At 35.9% G+C, this 25,217-nt stretch overlaps 1 protein-coding gene across 1 annotated transcript; it reads left to right on the top strand.

The window, feature by feature from the left end:
• The first annotated feature begins 4,303 nt into the window (after positions 1 to 4,303).
• LOC116427790 (uncharacterized) lies at positions 4,304 to 21,960 on the top strand. Its single transcript, XM_076370677.1, has 16 exons — positions 4,304 to 4,523; positions 4,932 to 5,161; positions 5,516 to 5,599; positions 5,673 to 5,798; positions 5,879 to 6,019; positions 6,351 to 6,474; positions 9,103 to 9,295; positions 9,964 to 10,207; positions 10,343 to 10,501; positions 10,586 to 10,912; positions 11,164 to 11,554; positions 11,792 to 12,014; positions 12,236 to 12,467; positions 12,656 to 12,881; positions 12,985 to 13,324; positions 13,587 to 21,960. Exons 1-16 carry the CDS (start codon positions 4,304 to 4,306, stop codon positions 20,986 to 20,988), a joined length of 10,662 nt encoding a protein of 3,553 aa, XP_076226792.1. The 3' UTR covers positions 20,989 to 21,960.
• The last annotated feature ends 3,257 nt before the right edge of the window (positions 21,961 to 25,217 follow it).

The following is a 25,217-nucleotide window of genomic DNA, read 5'->3' as shown; positions in this document are numbered from 1 at the left end:
GGCAACCTGTGGAGGGGATGGTTTGTGTGACGCGCCGTACACGTGACACAAACACAGGGTTGGTGTCAGGGGTTGAACGGGAAACCCCTTCACATGCGCGGTGTTCGCGGCCAAGTGAAGTGTTGCGTTCTTCCACAACTCTCGAAAATGTCGACCCTCGATTACGGTTAACTTTTCAAAGTGATGTTCGCCCTTCTATCAACGATACCGAGCTGTGATACGGTCTAACGACACTACTCGATGAAATAAAAGAATCATGATCAAGTCATGACAGAAACACATTAACGAGGATAATGAATATTTTAAATGACGAATGTTGTTGCGGTATTGTTTCAGTATTAAGTGTTTTTGTTTATGCAATCTTGTACGAGGTTGCTGATATTTTGTTATCGTGGCTCGAACACGTGAACCTTCGTGATTTAATAGAGAAATTTTCCGGGGGAGAGGGAATGATACTTGAAAAGTGTGTATCTGTGCCTTAATGAATTACTCTGCTAGAGGGAATGTATCATTGGAGGATGTGCTAAATGAACGGTCGGTGGATATCCATGCGAGCATGCATTGGTTCACGAATTCATGGTGTTGAATGATTCTGCGATCAGGTAAATTGTGATCGACGGTTTGACAGTGTATTATTTCGTGTCACTGTTGCACACAATTTGAAATAACGAATAGATGCTTCATCGATTAGTAAACACGTGATTTTAAAGGCGAAACAAATGGAATATTATGATTTAATACGCTTATAAATTTCTTTACATTTTAATATACTAAAATAGCAAAATATGTATAGCAAAATGATAGCTAAAAATATATTGATATCGATATTTTCAGTTATTAATTAATGGTGACAAAAGAGTCTATACTAAAATTTAAATATACGTTTGTATCGTATTTTATTTAAATTTCTGACTGACGCAATAATGAAACTGGATACGATACGAAAATAGATATGACACATTAACGAAGCTTGCATGACACCGATGAGACGAGATGCAATACCAAATTTCTATTGATTTTCCTAACACTGTCGCGTGTATTTGAACCTTCCGCTTCCTGGCGAATATACGTATACATTGAATGCATCAAACTAAGTGCTTCTGTTCACGAGTATCGTGTACGTTAAACCAACGTAACACGCTACCACGACACTACGTTTCTCATTGATGAAGATATTTGATCGTTCCATATTCTGTAATGCGATTAATGCTTGATTCGTACATATATTTAATGATTAATATTCTCTTTCAATGGACTTAAACAACAGTTAGCTATCTACAAATATTAAAATTAACATTTACATTTGGATTATCATTCATTCATCAATTATCAGGATAATTGCTGCATACTAACAATTTTATTAATTGAAAACTAAGAATATTTGTCGATAAAATTTCATAATTGTTCGATCGGTTTAACCCTTTACACTCGAAAGTTTTTTGCTGGAAATATTCAAGATTTTCCGACGAGATACAGACGACCTTGTTTGAATCTAATCTAACGATAATTCACAGATAAATTAAGAAACAAAGATATTTTACTTAAATATTTCATATAACAGTACAAAGTTTAATTTAAAGTACTAAATATTTAGCTTCATAGTTTTGCTGTATCAAATCAATTGGTGACTGAGAGTTACCTCTCGAGTGCATAGGGTTATTAAAAAAATATGTTTATAAAGAAATGCTATTCTGTTCATAATATATGTAGCCGCAAACATTTGATAATGCCGGTGCGTGCGAAACGCCACGGGGAAAAAGGAAAACCAAATCGATCCAGGAAGAGTGGACATTGACCGGCAGTGATACTATTAAATTCTTATGCACAATCGACGAGTGCAAGTTCGCCTCTGTTCACATACTCGAAACTGTCACTTGCATATTAATGCCGAACGGGCTTCCTGTAATATTTAATTTAACTGCTGCCAGTGCATGAACGCGATGAGACTCCAAGCTTAACAGGCTGCAAATAATTAATAACGAAGTTATGAACCGTCTCGGTCGTCACCCTGCATTAATGTTTAATAAACCCTAACAACGAGTAATATTCTAGCACAACTCATAAATGATTAACGTTCCTTTTTAATAATTATTTGATCCTATACACGATACCTTTAATTTGTAATTAGTTGTCTGGTAATTGACATGTGCACTGTACGTAATTACTCTATACAGAAATGTTTGACATCTTTCCTGTGTTCATTGTGCTCGAAGATCTTCATTTTAATTAAATTTACTTTTTTATTTTTGTATGAGTAATTTGATGGCTTTTATATTCTTTTTGAAATCACTAGCTGATTATTAGTGTTTGAAATTATGCGATACAAGAGAAATAATAGAATTTTCCATTGGATGTATTAAAATATTTTTTAGTCATTCCCTAATAACAATCGATGGCCTACATTTGCAATTGCTATGCGTGATACCCGGTATTCCCCATTCTAATATGTTAGCGATGTCATTGGCACGTGGCAGACACATGTTAGAGGGTAAACCACATCACTGTGCGTGTAATGATAGAAAGCAGGTGTATTTAAAGATTACATACCTTCGACAGCCAGATAAAAAGCGAACGTCAATAGCCATCAATTGGCAGTTCTACAATAGATACCAACCATAGCTAGTAACATGTTTCAAAATTAAGTCATTAGCAATCACGTTAATTCTACTTACCTTAAATTATAACTACAAAGTCTTCAAATTTAAATAATAAAATTACGTAGCATACAATCATCAAATTAATTAAATAATTCATCCACTATTAAAGATAAGATGATTATTCAAACAAAAAAATCGAAAAGATAGAATGTCATATTTTCCTTTACAATGTTATTCTGTAAGAAAAATTAATTTCAAATATTTGTCTCGATCATTGATCGTGACGTATAAATACAATGTACCTACAGTGTATAGTGGAAGAGTATTCTTATCATTAAGATTTATTTCGCGCCCGCTTAATTCATAAAGCGCTTAACGGATCCCGTTCTGGATCATCATAACTCATTGTTGATAATCTCTATCAAGGAACGTAACTGAATTTACACTGGACGCACAGTACTGGCCGGTGACTTGACGAAGATTATTAACCGCACACTATATTCGCGAACAATGAATGGTCACGACCCCGTTTCGTGATTACAAAATCGATATTTGCGATTTTATCGGAAACTTCGAATCCTTTTGCGCCGGTATAAATTCGTCACTAGTCACGGTAATTGTGTCGTAACGTTTCATCGTTTCTGGGTCGAGTCGAAAAAATCGTCTGTGTGCCGAGCGAACGGCACGAATCATGAAAGTCAATTCGAACGATTTGAGGGTCGATTATTTTCGAAAATAGCGCGAGAACGGTTCAATTACGTGTCCGGTTGCCGGGATCGGTGAATTATGTATGCGATCGGAACCGTCGCGAGCAAATTAAGACTACTGTCGACGGAAAAAGTGGATGTACGCCCTATCACGCGGTATCGGGGAATCCCTAGCGATTTTCGTAAATAATTACTGACTCGATAAGCAGAGTGACTGTAAGGCAGTTGAGAGGGTTTGAACCCACCCCGGCTATCCTTGCAATATTTAGAAAAGAAACAGGGGAAACTCGTGTAACGAGTTATCGATTATATCATAAACGCAACGAGCATTTGATGCTGACGTTCTATAACAATTATCGAATGTGAAATTGGTCGTCGCGTTCCTTATGGCGATCCAATCGTCATGTTATACAAATTTGTTTCCTTGTGCGAATATTGATATTCAAATTGATTATTCTGAGCGATTATGTTAAATGCGATTCGTTTAATAATAAACGAATAAATGTTGATTGTTGAGCAAGTCTAATTTTCGTTCGTACAGTAAAATATTTAAATCTTATTAAGAGGGCACGTCACCTAGAAACGTCCTAACCATAGATAAACTTTAGGAATTTGTTTGTTGATAATTATTAAGTGAAACATTCTGATTCTTCCTGGGTGTGTAATTCTGATCTTCTGCTTTATATTTGTTTTTTTTTCTAAGCCAAAATGCTACGAAACGGCACAGTTATTCGCTCGATTGGAAGCAATTGAAACATCTGGAGATCAAAATTTTTGTGGATTTACGAATAGAAATATATTATCTAAAATATAGCTTACGGATTTCCCGAAATTTTAAGTATTATAGAAATGACAAGTATCGGACGTGCAAGAACATGTTTCTACCTCAAGAAATTAGCTTCAAATGTTTATGAAAAATTAAATAATTGAGATATGTGACTTCAGAAATGATTGCACAACAGAGAAAAGTGCGACAGAGAAAAATATTTCTTTTGCAGAATGCCCTTTTCAGGAGCATGGTGCAAAGTCTGGATTTATTTCGGGTTCGTGTTTGCATGGACAAAGGGGGCTCGTCCGCGTTTTGATACTTCCACGGACATGGGATTAGTCTTGATCCCGGCGGATGCAGAAATAGACTCAGTCATTTTCCGGCTGCGCGCGACTGACCAAGATGCCGATTTTCCACTAGTTTTCGAGATAACCGGTAATCCCTATTTAAATTTTTCGACAAATTTATCAATCGTATCGAGTACAAAATATAAAAAAATAAATTACTTTTCCTATCGAATATCGAACAAAAATATTCTTCGACACTTACGTCTTTAAAATTGACATCAACGAATAGTTCTTACTTTAACGAAGATATTTAAAAAGAAACAGTATTCAAAATCAACATTAATTTCTCATATAACTTGACATGAAAAGTCACTACTAAAGATAATTCGCCTAATAATTTTTAGGACTACAAGTATCGATTATATGTATGATGTTACAGTTAAATTCGATGTAAATCTGTTTATATTGTTGAAACAGTTTTTTAATGAAAAATTGGTTAAATTTCAATGAGAATTGATTAATTATGGACACGTTTAATGAATACTTTTTACTTGTCCAGCTACAATCACACCTGTTGTAAGGATCGACAATCTGCCCTGCACGTTGTACAACAAAGTGTGCCAGGCTAATGTGATTCTAACGAAACGACTAGTTCCTGGACGCCTTCACGATTTCGCTGTGAGGGTTAGGGACACGAAGGGTGACTCTAACTCGATGCAAGCCACTATTTCTGTTACAAACGCCACCACACCGCGTGATAAAATATTCCCGCACATACCCTCCCTCATAATGGTGCCTGAGGTAATTATTTATTGGTACAACAACATCGTTTAACGCAATCTGTTCACTTAACAGTAATTTTCACACGTTCGTAGGCGAAAAAACGAATCAATTATTCAGGTAGAATTACATATTAATGAAGACCCTGTGAAGCTGTGATTTGTACATTATTTCAGTTCCCTATAATTACTTAACTGAATTTCATTAAATTGTTGTTGATAGTATAAATTAAAACTGTAGATTGATATTGTAAATTAATTTCACATAAATGTGAAATTATTAAGATGCAAACAATTTATTAGAGTGGAATTTAAATTATTACAATTAATTATTTTATTATATTAGAATAGCTATTAAAAGTATCTATTTACTTAGGACACTAAACCTGGCAAAGAATTAGATTATCTTCTTGTGAGAGCCAATTCGTGGAGCGGAAAACCTGTTTATATTGAACTTTGGGTATGTCTCACACATAACCAGTAATTTTTGTTCATATCTCTAATATGTAACAAGAGAGTGATTATTGTTACAGCAACCAAAAGAACTGTTTACCATAAGGCAGCGACAAACCCCCACACAAACACGAGGAGTGATTACATTAATTGGGGAATTAGATTTTGAAACGCAGTCCGTGTACACACTCACCATGTATGCCACGGTATAAGACAATCCGATTATTTTGTATAACTAATATCATATACAATAATTTACTGTACATAAAAAAATTCTATTTTCTAGGATCCGTACACAGAACCTGGAAAGGACACTAGAAACATTGCTGGTTTGAACGTAGTCGTGATAGTCACAGACGTTCAAGATGTTCCTCCAATTTTCACGTTAGCGCCACCTCTCACAAGGATTAACAATTCTGTACAGCCCGTAAGTATACGTTCCCTCTTCACTTTTTTCGTTATTAAGAATCTGTGATATTTATTGAAAATGTTAAATAAATTGAAAAATTAATGTGAATACACCTCAGTTATTTGGAAAGATTTTTTTTAAGAATTTAGTCCATCTTTAAGATCATAATATTTAATTTTTTTTACTGATTCAAATATACAATTTATATCGAGATTTTTAAAATATTTATTATTGTATATAAATTTTAAATCGAGTGATACTACTGTTACAATAATTTTAATTTTCGATAGGTTTGCAACAGCTAATGTGAGATTTATTAAGGTTCAACATAATCGTATGTTGATTCTAGGGCGATATAGTGCTACGAGTACACGCAGAAGACGGGGATAAAGGAGTTCCACGTGAAGTCGTGTACGGTCTCGTGTCAGAGGGCAATCCTTTTACACCATTTTTTAACATTTCGGAAACAAGCGGTAAGAAAATACATTATAGTTTTTAGAAGCGTCGGATGAACGGGAGCAATTGTCGGTGCATGACATCGCGTTTCGCTTCTTCCCACTGAAACTATACTTCTCGGAAATTGTAGCGGTGTTCGATCATTTTTATTCAATATCTTCTTCGTCTATTGAATTTTTTTAAAGAAATTATGAACAATATGTTTCTATGTACAATGCCATAATTCAAATTTGATAAAAGTATATAGTTAAATATACAGTTAAACAAATTAATATTTGTTCGAAATAAAGTAAAAGTTTATTTCGATGAAATAAAAATTTCGTTTAGTATAATTAATGTTAAAATTATATATATATATATATTTGTTGCCAATTTTGAATGTAATTAAAGACAACAGAAAATTCAACATTTATTTCTCATTTATTTAATGGCAGCGAGTATGTGTATTCTTGTCCAGTGGTAACAAAAATTCGTAACGATTTTATTATACTGACGAGAGCTAGAAATCACAACGATTTGTGGAAGGTGTAATTACATTTCATAGCGGTGCTACCTGTGAACGTATTAACAGGAGGTAGCACGCGTATATACACGCACACCATCGAGTGACCCGGTTCCCCAAGAATTATCTAGTCAATCACAAGCCTTTTAAATTAATTTATCGCTTCTTTGATCTCTTTCCCTAATGTCGAGACGTCAACGAATGATTCACGCCCTCCACTCACGTTCTAAGTCAATACTGAGAACATAATCACATTTACAATTGGAACCGAAAATAACTGGAACAGATTCTATCTACGAAGACAAACACCAGGGGAAATAATTAGTGAATCCATTCCTCTACACCTCAAAATATATAAAATAACGATACACTAAATTATTAAAGAATTAAATTTCAGATTTTTATCAATACCTCCTTTACTAATAATACTGAGAAGATATTATTCGTGATGTTTCACTAACTGTCTATTATCCGACAAATTAATACAGTCCTTTCAGTTAATTCCATCAATATTAAAAATATTAAAAGTATTACATTTCATGCATTTAATAATGATTCACTAAATATTTTCAACTTCTATGGGAAACCAAGTTTTATTCAATATTCTCTTCATAGAAATATCACCTGAATCTATCCATTTAAATTGCACGGTTTTCCACTTAGAAGTAAAAAAGGACATCTAAAAATAGAACGGAAAAGTATAGTTAAGGAATAATTAAAAAGGTTAAAGAATATTTAAAACACAGTTCAAAATACTGAATGATAGAAATAACGTTATGAAACTGAGAACAAGAATAGATAAAAATAGATGCCCAGGAATTCAGTAGGGTTAAACAATTCTACACGGCGAAGTCCACGCGAAATGGCGCCCCGCGTTTTCACGAGCGAAGGTATCGCACCCTTGGAAGGAGGCGGCGTACGCAGGGGGCTCGTAAACGCAAGGGAAACTTTTCCTACGCTTATTTTCGCATGATTACAACCGGCGTGTGGCGGTTTATCTACCGTCTGAGATCTCCTAGCAGTACCGATTTCTTTTCACGGAACCGAAAATGAGTCAGGCAAGAAAGTGGCCAGAAAGCCGGTGGAGAAGTGGTCAGTGGTAAGGTCTTGACAGTCTACGGCGCAGTATCGATCGTCCTTAGGGGTCAGTATCTGCTTTTCCAGCTGCGATGCTTATCATTTCGTGACGTGAAGCATGCGACCTCTCAGCGGCCGTGTATGTGTACGCGCGTAGGTGAGCTTGGCCACCGTATAGAAATGGTAAAAAGGAACGAAGAGGGCCAGAAAGCAATAAGGGAGATAAACCGTCTAACCCGAAGCCATATTATCGTCTCGTGGCATTAACGGGACACGGGGTTTATAATTTCGTGCGGGACCGGAATGAACTGGCGCGATAACGGGGGTCCTCAACTTTTTAATTGCGACTGCGAAATGTAACTTTATTATGAAATTAATGTGCACACGTCGGTGTAGGGGACATATGTGTTCCCGATGGGCAAGATTAGAGATACGATCGGATCGTGTGTAATTGATTGTGAGTATAGTTATGTAGTGGGTGGACGAGTAACTTCGCGAACATAATTGAAACGTTAGACGAATTGTTTTACGGGATTTTTTATTCGTTTCGTTTGAGCTGAAGATGATGGTAATAACATAAATATGATACGGTTACATATGCATAGATAATAAGTAGTAACAGTAAGAATGATGATCAAGTAATAATTATTGAAAGAAGAATGTAATGCATTATAGTATATTATATAATGCAAAATATATATATGTATATTACTGTTTCTATGCATTTCATTAGAAAATTGTATCTTATAAAATGTCGTTAACATCCAAAGAAATTCTACAATATAAAGGGTGAATAGCGGTAGTTGCTTTCAACGAGTTGCTTTCCGTGTTGTATTATGCAAAATGTCTAGCTTTGATCGTGCACACCTCGCACGTAGTAGTGAGATCACTGACCGAAACGTTTTATTCATTATAGAAGGAACTTTGCGCGGAATACGAAAACTGTTCTTGAAATTGTTTATAGAAGTCGATTCTTTTAAAATTAGTCTGGTCGTACAATATCAGTTAAGATAAGTATTATTGTTTATGTTTGTTTAATAATTGAAGTTTCTAATTCGATTGTTAGGTGAGATCATTCTTGCCAGACCTCTGGAGGAGCTGACACAAATTACACACGTCGGTGCACCAGTAGTGCTCACTGTAGTTGCTGAGGAACTGAGAAGAAGCAGAGACGAACCACCGGCTCAAGCGACGGTTGTCGATGTTGGGTTTCTTCTCGGAGAGCCAGGAAACACTCCGCCATATTTCGAAAGTGATAAGTTGGTACCTGAGACACGATTCGATATAATCAAAACTTGCTTTTTAGATCATTATCAGTGTTTCTTTAATACAAAGTTCATGTAACATGGCACAAGAAATGTCCCCTTTTATTTAATACCAAAACCTACCAGATGGGACTAAATGACTCATTGCTGATTTCTTCCTTTTTCGATTACTAAAAAGATAACAGATATTTTTTTAAGAAGTTATTAAATAAATGGAATTGGCAATACGCGAATTGAATTATAAATCAATTAAAATCTCGTTAGATGCACTCTTGAAGTTGCTTTAGAGGAATTTCAAAAAGTCAATTTAACTGTTCGGTAGGTTTAGTGCTAACACGTTCGCGGACGTGAATGGTATAGCATTCATTTTTAATGTAATGCAAAATTACATGAATGCTGTATCATTCAAATTTATAAGCTACATTGCCATGTATTTAATTCTATATAGCCTCTTCTATTTGTAATCAAAATTTAGATGTAACAATTAATTTAAAAAATAAATTGCTTGTGTTTCTGCAACTCATTAAAATTTTTACTGTCTGCGAACATGTTTAAATATGTAAATATTGTATTTCTATATAAAATAATCTATTTCTTGCATTTAAAGTACATATGTTTAATATCTTATGAAACTTCGCGTAATATTTACCATTTTATTGCAGTTATGTTGCAACGATCGATGAAAATCTGGAGCCCGGTACTGTGATCAATTTCGGTGAACAATACACGACCAGGGTCAAAGACGAAGACATTGGAAAAGCTGGGGTATTCGCGTTGAAATTGGAAAATAATAATGGCACCTTCGAGATAAATCCCACGGTTGCAGAAAGAACTGCCGACTTCATCGTTATCGTTCGAGATAATACCCTTATCGATTACGAATTGTATAAAACTTTAAGTTTTAAGGTACTTTATCGAATAGTTGGTACAGTACTAGTCTCTTAATAAAAAATCAATTTTAATCATTCTTATATGATATTGACTTTACAATGAATTTTGGACGTCACTGCACGCTAATACCTTTAATATTATTAAACGTAGATTGTTGCTCAAGAAGTTGGCCCCGCGACAAATTTATCCACATCAGTACCAGTTACAATATTTTTGAAAGATGTTAATGACAATCCGCCGGTGTTCGACCAAAAAATATACGAAGTAACGCTGTCTGAAAATGTCACTGTAGGATCACGCGTGATACAGGTAGAGGAAACGAGGATTTATATAAAAGAATTTTGCATGTCTTCGATTATTAAAAGTTTAAATTATTACTGAAACTTGCTGCAGGTACACGCGACAGACATAGACACCGGGATTTACGGCGACATCCGTTACACCGGTGTAACGGGTGAAGGGAGTAAAGCTTTCAACATAAATCCTGATACAGGATTGGTTACTGTCGCCATGGGATCTTCCTTGGATCGTGAAATCGCGGCAAAGCTTGAATTATCCGTTGAAGCTCGGGACTATAACGGTACCGGGAACATCGGAGTTACTCCTTTAATAGTTAATCTACTCGATGTCAACGATAATCCGCCTATATTTGAAAAGGACGTCTATGAATTTATGTTAAATTCAGATTTAACGAACTTCACTTCACCAGCTTTCTTAAAGGTATACTTTTCGTATTCCGAAACAAACATATTTATATTTGAAACAAAAGCAGTTATAATTCTTATATTACACTTCAGTTTGGAGTTAATTAGAACTTTGAGTATATATTCATGAAAATAATAGCTTTACTTTCTGTAATGAAGGAGTTTTAATTACTGAATAGAATTCTAGTTTACCAACAAATAAGATATATTTCTCTGTTTACATTTTCATATCTCTATATTAAGTTCATCGGAAATCTCATTTCGTAGGCAATCGACAACGACGCAGAACCACCAAATAATATAGTTAGATATGAAATAATTCACGGGAATTACGAGAATAAATTCTATTTAAACGAAACCAGCGGTGAATTAATTCTTCGACCGCCGATAACGAAAATTAGACGAAAGAAACAAAACACTTATGATACTTTCGGCAAGAAAACTGGAGAGGGGTTTGTTAATAATCAAGGAAGACCTCCTGAGGATATATTAAAAGGATATAATGATATGATTGAAAATGAATCGACGATGAACGCTCGAAATAAAACTATTTCCACATTAATGGATAAAGCGGTTGTAATGAAATTAATAAGTGGACGACGCAAACGTGATCAAGACAATGCACTATACACTCTCACTGCTAGAGCATATGACTTAGGTGAATTGAAAAAGTGATTAGTTAAAAATTATTTGTGTTGAAAACAGTGTTCAATCAATTCTAGAATAACTTCAAACATTTATTCTACTTTCATTTCAAATCTACTTAAAACATTTATATTTTATAAATTTCTACTTCATATCAATTTTAGAAAAATCTGCACTATAATTGAAATCCTGTTTTCAATTCATTAATGTTGCCAATAATTTGTAGAAAATTGGTGGTAATATTTTACAGGTATTCCACACCTTTCAAGTGTAACCGAAATTCGAATCATCAGCGGTACAGCAATGGAAGCTCGAATAATGATGTTCGTGGTGCCCGGTGAACAGCCAAATTCGACAAAGACCGCTGAAACTTTGGCGACCATCACCGGTGGTCGTGTTACCGTGTTGGAAACTCGTCCCTACATTCAACCGAACCTCACCGGTAGCACGTCTCTACCTGGAGGAGGCAAAAAGTTAGCAATGCACAGTTTCGCATGAAATTACTGTAATTAACTCTTCACTAATCGCATGACAAACTTTATACGATCTCGTTGTCTACCGTACTAAGTACAATAGTCAGTTAATTGATCTTACATTTTTTAGAGAGTTATTTAATTACAGCAGCTATCAATTTTATGAATAAAGCAATGTCGTGAATTTTTATTTCCAATTAATTAAAAATATTCTATTGCAGAACCATTGTTATAGCACGTGTCGAGCAAACGGAACCAGGCACGCCGTTAGTAGATGTGGAAAAAATTATAGAAACAGTAGCTGCATATGGCGTGAGGATTATCAATGGCACAGACAATGTTACAACAATTCATGACACGATTACACCCATTAATGAAAGTCCTAATGTTAATAATGTTCAAGAAACAACCATTATTAATAATACTGTTACGAACGTACATAACGAAGAGGTGGTACGTTTAGACATACATATAAGCAAATATAATTAAATTTTTATGAGATTATAATTAATCACCACTGTAAAACATAAATGACGGATTATAATACAAATTCAACTTCAAATCCAAATTACAAATTATTTTAGGAATGCGAAAAATTAATAATTCCCTGTAACGTCTAATATAAAATAAATTGTTTCCAGACGGTGTATAAAGCGGAAAACAAATTATTGTTCTGGCTCTTAATCATTTTGGGCTTGCTTATGCTTTTGGCCATCGCCATATTGATTATTTGCTGCATTTGTCCTGGTTGTCCATTTTACATGGCACCTAGAAAAAGGCGAGTGCATTCTTCAGAAACGTTAATCGTCAGACCGGATGGAAGACCGAAAAGGCATCTTCATCGTCAACCACCTGCAATGGCGGAAGGTAAACTGTATCAAAATCATTTCAAATGTTCATATAATTCATTTTAATTTATTTTTCATGCATTAAACTAAATTTACAACATTTCTAAATTATTCAACTTTAGTATCATGGAATGGAAGGAAGCAAGCATGGAGCGCGGACCCAACCAGAAGAAACTGGCAGTTCAATAAGCGGAATGTAAAAAATTGTTCCCTTCCTGGTGATGTCGCTTATATTTCTGGCCCACCGAATGATATTCAAATGAACCATGAGGCTCACAGATTAAGAGACGCTAGTTCCTACGATCATTTGAGAAAAATTCGAATGGACGAGCAGGACAGAATGTACATTGAAGAAATGGAGGGACAGAAGCAAAGGGGTTACGACATGCCTGAGATAGATTCTCTGCAGAGACACGAAATGGAGAGAGAATCAGACACGCAACGTCAAGGATACAGACAAAGGTGAGCAAATCACACCAAATTTCATTTCATTTTTTTCAGACAAAAGTAATATTTAACAGATAATTTTTATTATTTTTCAATCAAATTAATTCTTTTCAAGAAATGTTCACAAACATTACAAAAAAACTATCATTGCTTAGAATAAAATTCGAAACAACAGTCTAAATATAGTTAAAAACATTCCTATATTTTAGTATATTTTTTAACATTATGCAAGTGATGTTAATATAAAACGTCTGTTTGATGATTTCACTTTATTTAGATCTGGTCCCAGATACACAGAAACCGCCATGAACGGAGAAGCAATCAGGGAGCAACACTTCTACCGTGAAGGGAACGCTGAGGTCCTGAGGCTAGTTACCAGAGGCCAAGTCGAAGACACATCAGCGAGCCACGTCCACCGTCATCACCACGTTCCCACGACGTTAATCGTCGATGGAAAAGACATAATCTTACAAAGATTCATAGAGGACCAGAAATCTAGACCAGAGATGACGATGCAGGACATCGAAGCAGCTCGCATGATGGAATCTCATCAGCGACCCAAGGACATATATCAACCGCCACAGCCACCAGAAATAATTTTAATACCAGACCGCCTCGAAATGGGTCACAGGCAACACATCGAAGAAATAGGTCCCAACGTGCAAAGACTAGTCATTGATCACGGAGACTACGAATCCCAAAAGACAGACAAAGGCTCTCAAATAGGCGAGTCCTTGAGAAAAGACAAAGAAGGTTTAAGCAGCGAAGTGTTAGGTCCTGAGATGCCATCAATGCTAACTAAGGAACAGATGCAACAAAGTAAATCCCAATATTCCTTCAGCGACTTAGAGCTAGCTAGACAAAAGGCACTGCTAGCTCGATTGCTCTTAAAAGGGGACAACCGTCACTTAGATGGCGGAATAATAGACTCAGCGAGTTACTTAGAGACTCAAAGTCTCCCTGGACAAGTAGCAATCGCCACGCAGACCGACAGAACAACTGCCACTCAAACGGACCGCCACGTTAGAAGCAGAAGCGATAACGACGAGTCCGACGAAGACTCTAGACACAGGAAAAAATTAAAGTCAAGGAAAAAGTACGGCGATGGAGACTGGAAAAGAGCCCAAACGCTGTGGATGAAGTCACCGATCGACGAGAAAAGTAGTCCCTGCTTCGACAAGCGATTGAGCATTCTACAAAGAAAAGTAAAGGAAGTGAAGGAGGACAGAAAAATTTCGTTGGAGCCCGACGTGCTGAGAGAAATCTCCGATTCCCTAAACGGGAACGGTAGCTCGTACAAGGGCGAAGAGGACAAATCGCTGCAGGCGTATCGGAAATCGACGGAGCAGTCGAGCGTCAGCTACAAAGTGTTAAACGAAACGGAAAACGATTCCTCGTCTTCCATAGAGCCGCGGAAGAAGAAGCGCGAGAGAGCTTTCGGGGAGAAAAGCTGCGAAGATCTAAGTGACGATCAGAAGCTGAACGGCACGGAATCAACTTCGTCGCCGGATATGAAATTGAAACACGACAAAAGTGAAAGAATAGCTGCGAAGAGTCCCAAAAAGGAATCAAAGTCGCATTCTCAGAAGAAGGATTCAACGAAGCCGAGTTTTAGGATTCTTGAGAAGGAATTCACGATGCTGACTAAAAAGTTTAGTAAGTTAGGCGAAAAGAAGTTTCAGGAGACCGGCAGTGACAGTACTAGTCAAGAAAAATCGGAAACAAAGAGAGATCAAGGGCAGAAAGGATCTAAGAAAGCTGAAGCTTCGAGCTCTCAGAAAGGAGAAATGGCGTCCAACGTGTCGAAGACGGAGCAAAAGGCGAAGCAAAAGAAGGAGACTGCTATTGCCAAGACTAAACAGAAACTGAGGTATCAGCAGTCGAACGTTATGAGCACGGGGAGTTCGGAGTACGACGATCTGTTTGAGAAGAACAAGAAGCAAGGGAAAACACGTCAGGAGTCGGTGAAACAGAAACAAACTCTCGCTGGTCATGCGAAAGTGAAACGTCAACCGAATGTTGGTAGGCAAGAGGTGAAGAAGCAAATGGCTGAGGCTCATGAAGAGGATATTGAAAAACGGAAAGAAGTTAGTGTGAAAGAGACTATAAAAACTGAATCGAAAGAGAAAACTGGGAAGACTGTTACTAGAGCACCGAAACTTAATATTCTGCATCGTAAAGATCGCGTTGTTGAAGAATCGAGTTATAGTACAGCCTCTGATCAAATGGACAGTAGAAAGGAGAAAGTTAATCTGTCGAGTATTGACAAAAAAAGTACTACAGACTCTTCAGGAACGGATTCGAAGGTAAAGACTAATGAGAAAAGATCGATTGTGGAAAAAGTGCTTCAGAGGTTTAGCGATGATTTCGTTGAACAGAAAGTAGAAAGCGTGAAACTGCAAACGAGTGAAAAAGAGGACAAAAAAGAGAAAACTGTGAAGGATATAGGGCGAAAGGGGATTGTTCATGAGAAACGTGTCAGCCCTGAGAAGAAGTTAGTGAAAAATGGATCAGTAGCAGCGAAACCTTTGGCTGAGAAATGGATAACAGCGGAAGAGGAAGTAACTACAAAGGTGATGAAAGATTCTGAGGCTCTTCAAGATGCTGTGTACGAATTAATAAAAACGTCTGTTGGTCCCGATATTCAAGGGAAAAAGGCGAAATTGAAAGAAAGTACTGTTGCAGGAGATTTAAAATTTGAGAAAGGTATGATGCCATTTCATGCGGAATCAGTAGTGACAGAGAAGCCAAGAGAATACGAGGAAGAACATGAAAAATTAGCTGATATTGCGAGCACTGTGAAAGTGAGTAAGAAAAATGGAGTGCAAGATGATGAACGAGAAAGTAAAATAGGTGAGAGTGAAAAAAGTATCATACCGGTTGTTATGGATGTATTGCTAGTGAATGCGAGTAAAGAGAAATTATTAGAAGAATTAGATCATAAACATGTTGAAGAAAAAGAGAAAAAGGAGCCGAAGGAAGTTAAGATAAAAGATGAAGTGATGGGAAAGCATAAACAGGAACAAAAAAAAGATGAAATGGTAGAAAAACATAAGGAGGAACAAAAGAAAGATGAAATGATAGAAAAGTACAAGGAGAAACAAGAAAAGGATGAAGTAACAGAAAAATTTAAACAGGAAAGAAGAAAAGATGGAGGAATAGAAGAATGCAAAGACGTACAAAAGAAAGATGAAGTAATAGAGAAACACAAAGATGAACAAAAGAAAGATGAAGTAATAGAGAAACACAAAGATGAACAAAAGAAAGACGATGTAATAGAGAAACACAAAGATGAACAAAAGAAAGACGATGTAATAGAGAAACACAAAGATGAACAAAAGAAAGACGATGTAATAGAGAAACACAAAGATGAACAAAAGAAAGATGAAGTAATAGAGAAACATAAAGATGAACAAAAGAAAGATGAAGTAATAGAGAAACACAAAGATGAACAAAAGAAAGATGAAGCGATAGAGAAACACAAAGATGAACAAAAGAAAGATGAAGCGATAGAGAAACACAAAGATGAACAAAAGAAAGATGATGTAATAGAGAAACACAAAGATGAAATAATAGAGAAACACAAAGATGAGCAAAAGAAAGATGAGGTAATAGAGAAACACAAAGATGAGCGAAAGGAAGATGAAGTAGTAGAAAAACACAAAGATGAACAAAAGAAAGATGAAATAATAGAAAGGCAAAAGGACGAAAAAAAGAAAGATGAAGTAATAGAAACACACAAAGACGAAGCGAAGAAAGAACAAAAAAGAATTTCTCCGGAAAAAAAAGAAATGCAAGTATTAGATAGTGATGACAGACTAATTTTAGAAACAAAACAAAGTACTGAAGACAAGCCTGAAATAGAGGAATTAAAAATAGATAAATCGTCAGAAATACCGGGTTCTAGTAAAATTGACTTAACAAAAGATATTAAAGAAACAACTGCGGCATTTCCAAAAGATAAATCTTCAGATGATGAAAAAAAAAGTTTAAAAAAGGATTTTATACATAAAGCAGAAGATATTATGAAAGAATCTGAATTGTTAGGATTTCCTGAACATATAAAAGAGGAAATCAAATATCCAAAAATTGAAATTAATGATAATAGTAAGAAAATTGAAAAGATAGATCTAGCAGAAGATCCAATAAAAAATCATAAGAGGGAAGATGTCAGTTTAGACAAAGAAGAAATTTTTCATAAAGAAGAAGAGAAAGAAAATGGCCCAAAAAATGAAATCGATGACCATCATACTAAGAAGACTCTTTTAGACGAAGCAAAACCTACTGAAACTGAAAGACAAGATGATAAAACAGATGACCAAATTAAAAGCGATTTCCCAGAGAAAGAGACTATAGTGGACGAAGTAAAAGGATCAATTGCCGAAGTAACCAGTGGCATTCATTTAATTGGTATAGAAGCTACTGCTCCAAACACAGAAGATGTACTTGAACAAAGAAAGGAATCTTCTGAAGGTATCGAATCGTACGATACCAAAATAAGTGATACAGAAGGTAAATCTACAACAATAGAACAAACCGTTGAGGAAAAAGCCGAATCTACTGCAGAAACAAAAGTCAAGGATGAAGTTATTAAAGAGGAAAGCATTGTTCCACACAAAGAAGAAGAAATTATTTCTAGCCCAATAAGTCAAAGTAAAGAGGAAGGAAGTGCTTTTTTAGACAAGGAAGCAGCTTCTGATAAAAAGGAAGAAGCTGCTTCAGAAAAGATAGAGATTGACGACCTCAAAATTAGTGAACAAGAAAAAATTATTTCCGATGAGGATAAAGAGCAATATCTGAAAGCAAAGAAGGCAGAAGATACGAAAGAAAGTGAAGAATATGAACAAATTGGAGAAGACAAAGACATTTTTAAAAGTAAAGCAGAAGCTTCTCCAATGAAAGACCAAGCAATTATCGAAAAAGTGCAAGTTAACGACGAAATTAGTCAAAAAGACGGTAATGTGGGAGATATTTCAGCAATTAAAGAAGATGAATTCACCAGTGAAGATAAAATTGATCGTCCGAAAACAGAAGATACCACTTTAAGGATATCCTGTGTCAGGGAAGAAAGCAAAGAAGAAGAAAGACAGAAAGAAGATTTTTTGGAACCCCTTGTAATTGAAGAACACGGTGTAAAAAAGGATGAAGTTCTCATAGAAGAGCTTCCATCTCCTGAAATCACTTCTGAAGACAGTGTTAAAAAAGAAGTACCACCAGAGAAACTGGAAGATAAGTTAAGCGAATCGGAAAGTGTTTTTTTACAAGTGCCTGCAGTGGTTCATTTATTCGACAATAATTTAGCGAGCAAAGTAGAATCACCCACTGACAGTATTGGAAAAGAATCTAAAATAACTGAATCTCCGGTTCACTTTGACAAAGATACAATGGAAAAGAAAAATCTTACTACTGATGTTCAAATTGTTGATCATAGGGAAGTCCCAAGTATCGACAAACCCTTTCATTCCGAAGTACTCAAACTGCTAAAACAAGCGGAGGACGAACGAATCACGAAAGCCATCGAAGAAAAAATCGAAACAGATAAACCTCCTGCACCAGAGGATAAGGAAACAAAAAGTATACCAACAGAATCAATCGAAATAAAAACTACAGAAAAACACGAGGAAAGTAAAAGCACTGATGAAAGATTAGAAGAATCATCTATCGATAAGATAGCATCGACAATTGAAACAGAAGAAACCGAAGATCGAGGGAATGTATCGGAGCAGCAAATAGGACTGGTCTCGGAGACACTCGAAGAAACTGCGGAACTCGAGGAGCCGCACAACGTGAGAGGAGACAGGAAACTAGCAGAAACTAACGCAAAGAAAGATGAGCGGGACGGATTTCCAAGCGGCGGCTCTCACGGCATTGAACTGTTTCAAACTTCCACGGCGACGTCCGAGGGGACAACGGAAGGGAAGTTAGCGTTAGATTTCATTACACCGGAAACTCCAATAGATTCTACGAAAATATCCGAACCAGAAAAGCAGTCGCAATCCGAGTACGAACAAATTGAATCACCGAGAGCAGGGCGTTCCGAGGAATCAAGTTCTGCTTTGGCGGAAGAGAGCATGGAGCCGTTTCCGGGCGACGAAAACGGGAAGCGAGAAGCGCCGACGGTTTCTGAGGACGGAGTCGGCGAACAACGTTCAGCGGATGAAACGAGAACTTTGGATGAAAAAGATACGACTGGAGAAGGGAGAACGGATGTTATTGCCGGCGAGGAATGCACAGACGTAAGCCTGCCACTTTTTACCGAAATAATGCAAACGGCGGACGATTTAGATGACAGTGACTCATCGAGTGATATTTCCAGGAAGACCACGTTGACCACTAGACCCTACCAGACGCCGAGACATCGCAGCCGACAGTCGCCGGAAAGAGAAAATATTCAAATGTCGGGGAGCGCTGAAGCGCAAAATTTCGAGGACGATGACATGTTGCTGACGATAGAGTTGGTGAAAGGAGATGATCTAAAATCTCCGAGTGAAGCTGCGAAGGATGAAGACACTGGAACGGATTTGAAAGCGCAGACATCGATCAGACTCGAAGAAACAATGGACATGGGAAACGAGTATGCTAGGAAAGAAGAACGCACGATGTCCACTTCAGAATTCGATGAAGAATCATCAACCACCTTGAGGAATATGAAAGACATCAAGGAAGAATCTTCCATGAAAGAATTAGATGAAACATACGTTGAGCCGTTAGCACTGCCCAAAGGTACCAAGTCAAACGCTTCAAAGCCTACCGAAAAAAAAGGCAAGGTGTCAGAGAAAAGAAGACTTCCGCCACAAAGAAAGAAAAAGAGTTCTTCCGAAGAATCATCCGAAGAGAAAGCTCTTCATCTGCACGAGCAAGCTGTCCAAGCTCGTTACAAGCCTCGTAGGAAGTTCGAAAGCGATCAGGCGAAACAGAAGTACGATCGGTCGAAGCCTAGGAAGACGGACGAGGAGCAACAAGCAAAACCAAGGATCGACAAGAAGACAGACAAGCATCCGACGCTGTCGAAGGGCAGCGAAATTGACACAAGCAAGACGCAACCGAAGTATATGGCTTGGTACAAAAAGAATCGCGAGGAGATGGAGAGAAGAAGAGCCGAACTGAAGGCGTCAGATGACGAGAGTCAGCTACCTAGGTGGCTGAGAAGGAGCATGCGAAGTCAGAAGGCTGATAAGGAGGAGAAGAAAAAATTAGAAAAATCGGAGCATCCGGCAGCGACCTCGCGAGCTAAACGGAAGGTTAAACCGCTAGTGAACGTCGAATCGGAGCAATTGAAGGCAATCGTTCGGCAAGGAAGAAAGCTGAGGAAAGCAGAGGGAGGGAGGAACCAGGATCCACCTGTTCAGATATTTGCAGCGGCGCCGCCTGCAGCGACCGACGCCAAACACCACCTGGTGCAGCACTCTGAGTATAAATACGAGAAATTGCCGACGCCATTTTACCTTCATCCACCACCTGCTCCTCACCCGTCACCACAATTGTCCCCGGAACATTTCGAAGTTCAAGTACCGGTGCAACACAGCGAAGAGTTTGACTCCGCGATCGCGATACCGTTGCAAGGTGGAGCCAGATTAAGGCATCAACAGCTTTTGGAGAAGAAAAGCGTCTTTGATATAGCGTACAGCGAGGCCGCGCCATCGCAGCTACGGGCTGATAGCACTACTCCGCCGTCTTAATCCTTAGCTGTCGATAATATTTATTTACCTCAACTATGAAACCGGAAAATATTACGTGATAAAACTTTTAATGTAATTACATTGAAGATATATCTTAAACTATACAAGATAAACTGTATAGCAAGTGGAATTGAAAACGAGATTTTCTAAATTTCGTAAAACAATAGAATATTGGTCGATAGGTTTTTAATATGACAGAAGAAAAAATATATCTCAAACCATAGTGAGTATGGCGAGTGGGATTGAAAACATTTTCTAAATTTGATAAAACAATAGAATACTGGCTGGTAGGATTTTTAATACGATAAAATAGAAGATATATCTCAGAATTATGATAAATAGAAATGGAAATAAAATTTATTTAATTTCAGCATAGAGGAGTCTTTCGATTGTTAAGGGTTAGAATTTGACAGTTCTTGAGACATAACACCCTGGTATACATTACGCACAAAATGCAAGGTTAAATTGAGGGTAGAAAATTGTTGACAACGAATGGTAGATGTCACCATAGAAATCTATGTGTAGTATACAATATGTTTACATATTTATCGGAAAAAAAATTAGATCGTGTTTAGAAGAATGTGATGGAGAGCGATGCACGGTTGCATATATTATACATGAACAAAATGTTACGAAAAGTTTAAGTAATAAATTCATCGACATCTTTATTTAATATTCACCAAAACGAGTAAAAATATATTACGGTTTATATAAATATTGCGAGCATTGAATCCGTGGTGAATCATCACTACGATGCCAGAATGTTTTAAAGTTTATTTCTTAACGAACTTATACATAGGTAGAAGTAGCTGATAATGGTACATATCATGGAAATATGTTTGTTGATTACATGTATGGTTGTGTAGAAATCAATTTCAATATTAATATTTAATATTAATAGCTTATAATATATTCATAGATTTCATTGAATTGTTTACTTGAATCATTCGTTATAATCTGTATACAAATATTTAATGCAAAATACATATTTTATATACTTTATTTAATTAATTTTGATGTAACGGACGTTGTTCAAAGTAAGAAATGATTATAGTTATATCTTACTGCTATTCATTTATTCGGTCGACTTCTGCAAATCGTAAATTTATTTATTAATTTTATATTACTTAATATAACTTTAAAAGTTTTTAATGACCCGTGTAAAATAGTATCTACAATTACTTTAGTTGCTTTAACTTACCGCTACTTTGCAAACACTATTACTGTTGAATAAACTTTCCTTATTTTATAAGAATTAAAGTGAAATGTCTTTCGTGCAATCCTTTCACAGGACTGTAAAACTGATACCATAATTTATGGATACTATAAATTATACATATTTAATATAGTTTTGGAAACGTTATGACTGCCATCCGAGAAAGATGACCAATTTTTCATTGCGATTGTTAATCCAATGCTACGATATTTATAACTATCTTGTAAATATATGCATGTAAAATCTATTACCAGACTTTTCTTATCAATTCAATTATTTTAAAATTCCTTTTCGTACTTCCCAAATATTTTCGTTAACCAGGCAGGGAAATGACTATTCCTATTAATAAGAATTTAAATGCCATTAATCGTAAATATTATCTATACATTTATGTTATATAATTAATAATAATAGCTAACATTTTGAAAATTAATATTTCTTAATGATATATTTAACTTTAATTCTAAAGTTGCTATGATTACGTACAAGTAATTTTTACCATTTTCAAAAATAATCAAAATTTATCATTTCTTTTTTACATTGGGGAATGCACTTTGTAAATTTGCAAATATACGTATACTTTTTTTTAAATACATATACATATACATATAATAATAAATATGTATTTAAAAAAAAAATAATGTCCAGACTTTTGTAAGTACTGTACAGTTGGAATACCATGGAGTCGATGTCGAACGAGTTCTCCTATCGGCCGGCCACTGATCTTCGAGTAGGCGTAGTGGGGTGAGCACACTCATGTAATCCTTCGTGTACACGTATAGAAAGAACACAACGATATGTTCTGTGACGTATATTGACGACACATGACGACATATGACGTTACCGATGCAACTAACCTACCGTAATCGAGACCATAATGGTGCATCAAACATAACCGGAGACTGGTAAATCTTTGTATTGGGAAAACAGGAATAGCATGTTGGTTAACCCACTGTGAATCGCTGACGTGCGAAATGGACGATGGCAATGGCTGAAACGTGACCTGTAATGTATTTCGACAATGTTATATAAAACTTTGCAAAATGCAACGCACCCTTCTCAGAACACACAAAAATAATCATCACGAATAATAAAATGATTCTATTGTAAAAATTAACATGATTTTGTTTAGCGTCTTTCAATCTTTTGTGTAAATAAATTAAATTACTTTAAATCAATTTTAAGAGAGTGTAAATTTATGTTATTGTTTTAGATAATGAATTTTGTTAGATATTTAAAGATTACATTAAATATTCTTTGATATTTTTGCAAAATAATAATTCTATGTTATTGTTGATAAAAGTTTATACATTTGTTAGTTGTATTGTTTGTGTCAAAATTGAATTACATATAAATGAAGTTTCTCTGTTAACTTATTATACAATTTATGTGGTCTGAGTAAATTGTTGTCCATTATATTCTTATTAAATGCAAATAAATGTTGGATATATATAGTCAATATATGCTGTACTTCATTAATTGTCATACTAAACATTATAAAATGGCGCACTGATTCTGTCATTACATGCACCGACAGATAGGAGACGAAATACCAATTTTTACGGATACTCTCCTACTATCGCGGTACCTTATCAACCGGTTATTTGCGTCAAATTGAGTTCGCAAAACCTGTACAAAGAGTTTAAATGTTTAACATACTTAAAAACATTTATCTAAATTTTATGCCGCTAAATAACAAATATAATAACATGAGATTATTACGGTACGAAATGCATTTCGTTAACTTTATTTTTAAGTAATTAATTAAATGACAAGAATTTGTATAACGCGTCCTATAGAAAGTGTCACATTAAAATATCTGTATAACATTATATAAAAACAAATTGCCCTGAAAAATAATTAATTAATACTATTAATTTATGAATACAATACTCATTCAATATATTGAAAATAGATAATAATAAAATAATTATTATCGAGATAGCTGTATAAAATTAATTCATTATTACGTAATATTATATAAATATTGTAATAATATTCACATAACAATATATTACGTAAAATTTAACTAATATTATGTCTGTCAACTAATTTCATATTAACGTATCCGATGAAAAAAATAATGTAAACACGCACTCTGAATTTTATAAATTTCACTATTGTTACATAAAATAATACGCGGCAACGTGTAACGTTGCCTTTACATCGTGTTACAAGATCGTTTCCGTTATTTTACAATTATTAATATGTTGCAAATAAGCAACAAATAATGTATAAAACATTTATGACAACGATTTCAAGGCATCCCCGGTGACTATTTGGCAGGTAGTTCCCCGGCTTCCCTTTGCTGTCGCGCAATTAAAATATATGATAGCGGACGCGATGTATTGGTCTTTGAACAATAGGTAAATGTTAATTGTTGTTAATAAAGAACACACATGTTGCTGATGCAACGGCGAGCAGAGCTGCGGAAGAGGCTGCACCTGTAACACCAGTACACGAAACGCAAACACACCTGGAACCTTTGACCTTTTCATAGACGCTGGATTCTACCCCTCTCCTCGTCTGCCACCCCCATTCCCTTTCCCTAGCCCTTTCCCCGCCCGCTGCACTTCGGTGAAAATGTTGCACCGCATGCAACGCTGTGTAAATCGGATACCACCTCTTGGTACCAGAAGTACAGAATCCACTTTGCTACCCTAATGGTACATTTTGAAGGAAAAAGGGAGCACATGATCGTGATGCAAGGTAATGCCCAAAGGGTTGAATATATTAAAAAAGGGACTGTACAACATATAATTGTGGCGTAACTTGTGGGTTTTTTAAGCGATGAATTTCTTTCGAGGGAAATAGGGGAGAGCAGATTTGAAGAAGTTTATACTGGAAGATGAATAGACACTCTTTCTAAATGCTGCTGTCAGGTAGAGTTTACAAACACCCGTCTTCAGTATCTAAAAGTGCGTTATAAAACCATACCATTTTTATTTGAAACGAAATTGATAAATAAAGATATAAATATACACTCCGAGGAAAATGTTAAGCAACTTTAATA

Source organism: Nomia melanderi, chromosome 9 (genome assembly GCF_051020985.1).
Source record: "Nomia melanderi isolate GNS246 chromosome 9, iyNomMela1, whole genome shotgun sequence".
In the NCBI taxonomy this organism is placed as follows: domain Eukaryota; kingdom Metazoa; phylum Arthropoda; class Insecta; order Hymenoptera; family Halictidae; genus Nomia; species Nomia melanderi.
The sequence above is the reverse complement of the archived record's forward strand: the minus strand, read 5'-3'. Positions and strand labels throughout refer to the sequence as shown.

Coding starts and splice junctions, on each gene's coding strand:
- LOC116427790 (XM_076370677.1), top strand. CDS start 4,304: ATGCCCTTTTCAGGAGCATGGTGCAAAGTCTGGATTTATTTCGGGTTC. Junction 9,296..9,963: donor CCATATTTCGAAAGTGATAA/GTTGGTACCTGA, acceptor ATTTTATTGCAG/TTATGTTGCAACGATCGATG. Junction 12,882..12,984: donor ACCACCTGCAATGGCGGAAG/GTAAACTGTATC, acceptor ATTCAACTTTAG/TATCATGGAATGGAAGGAAG.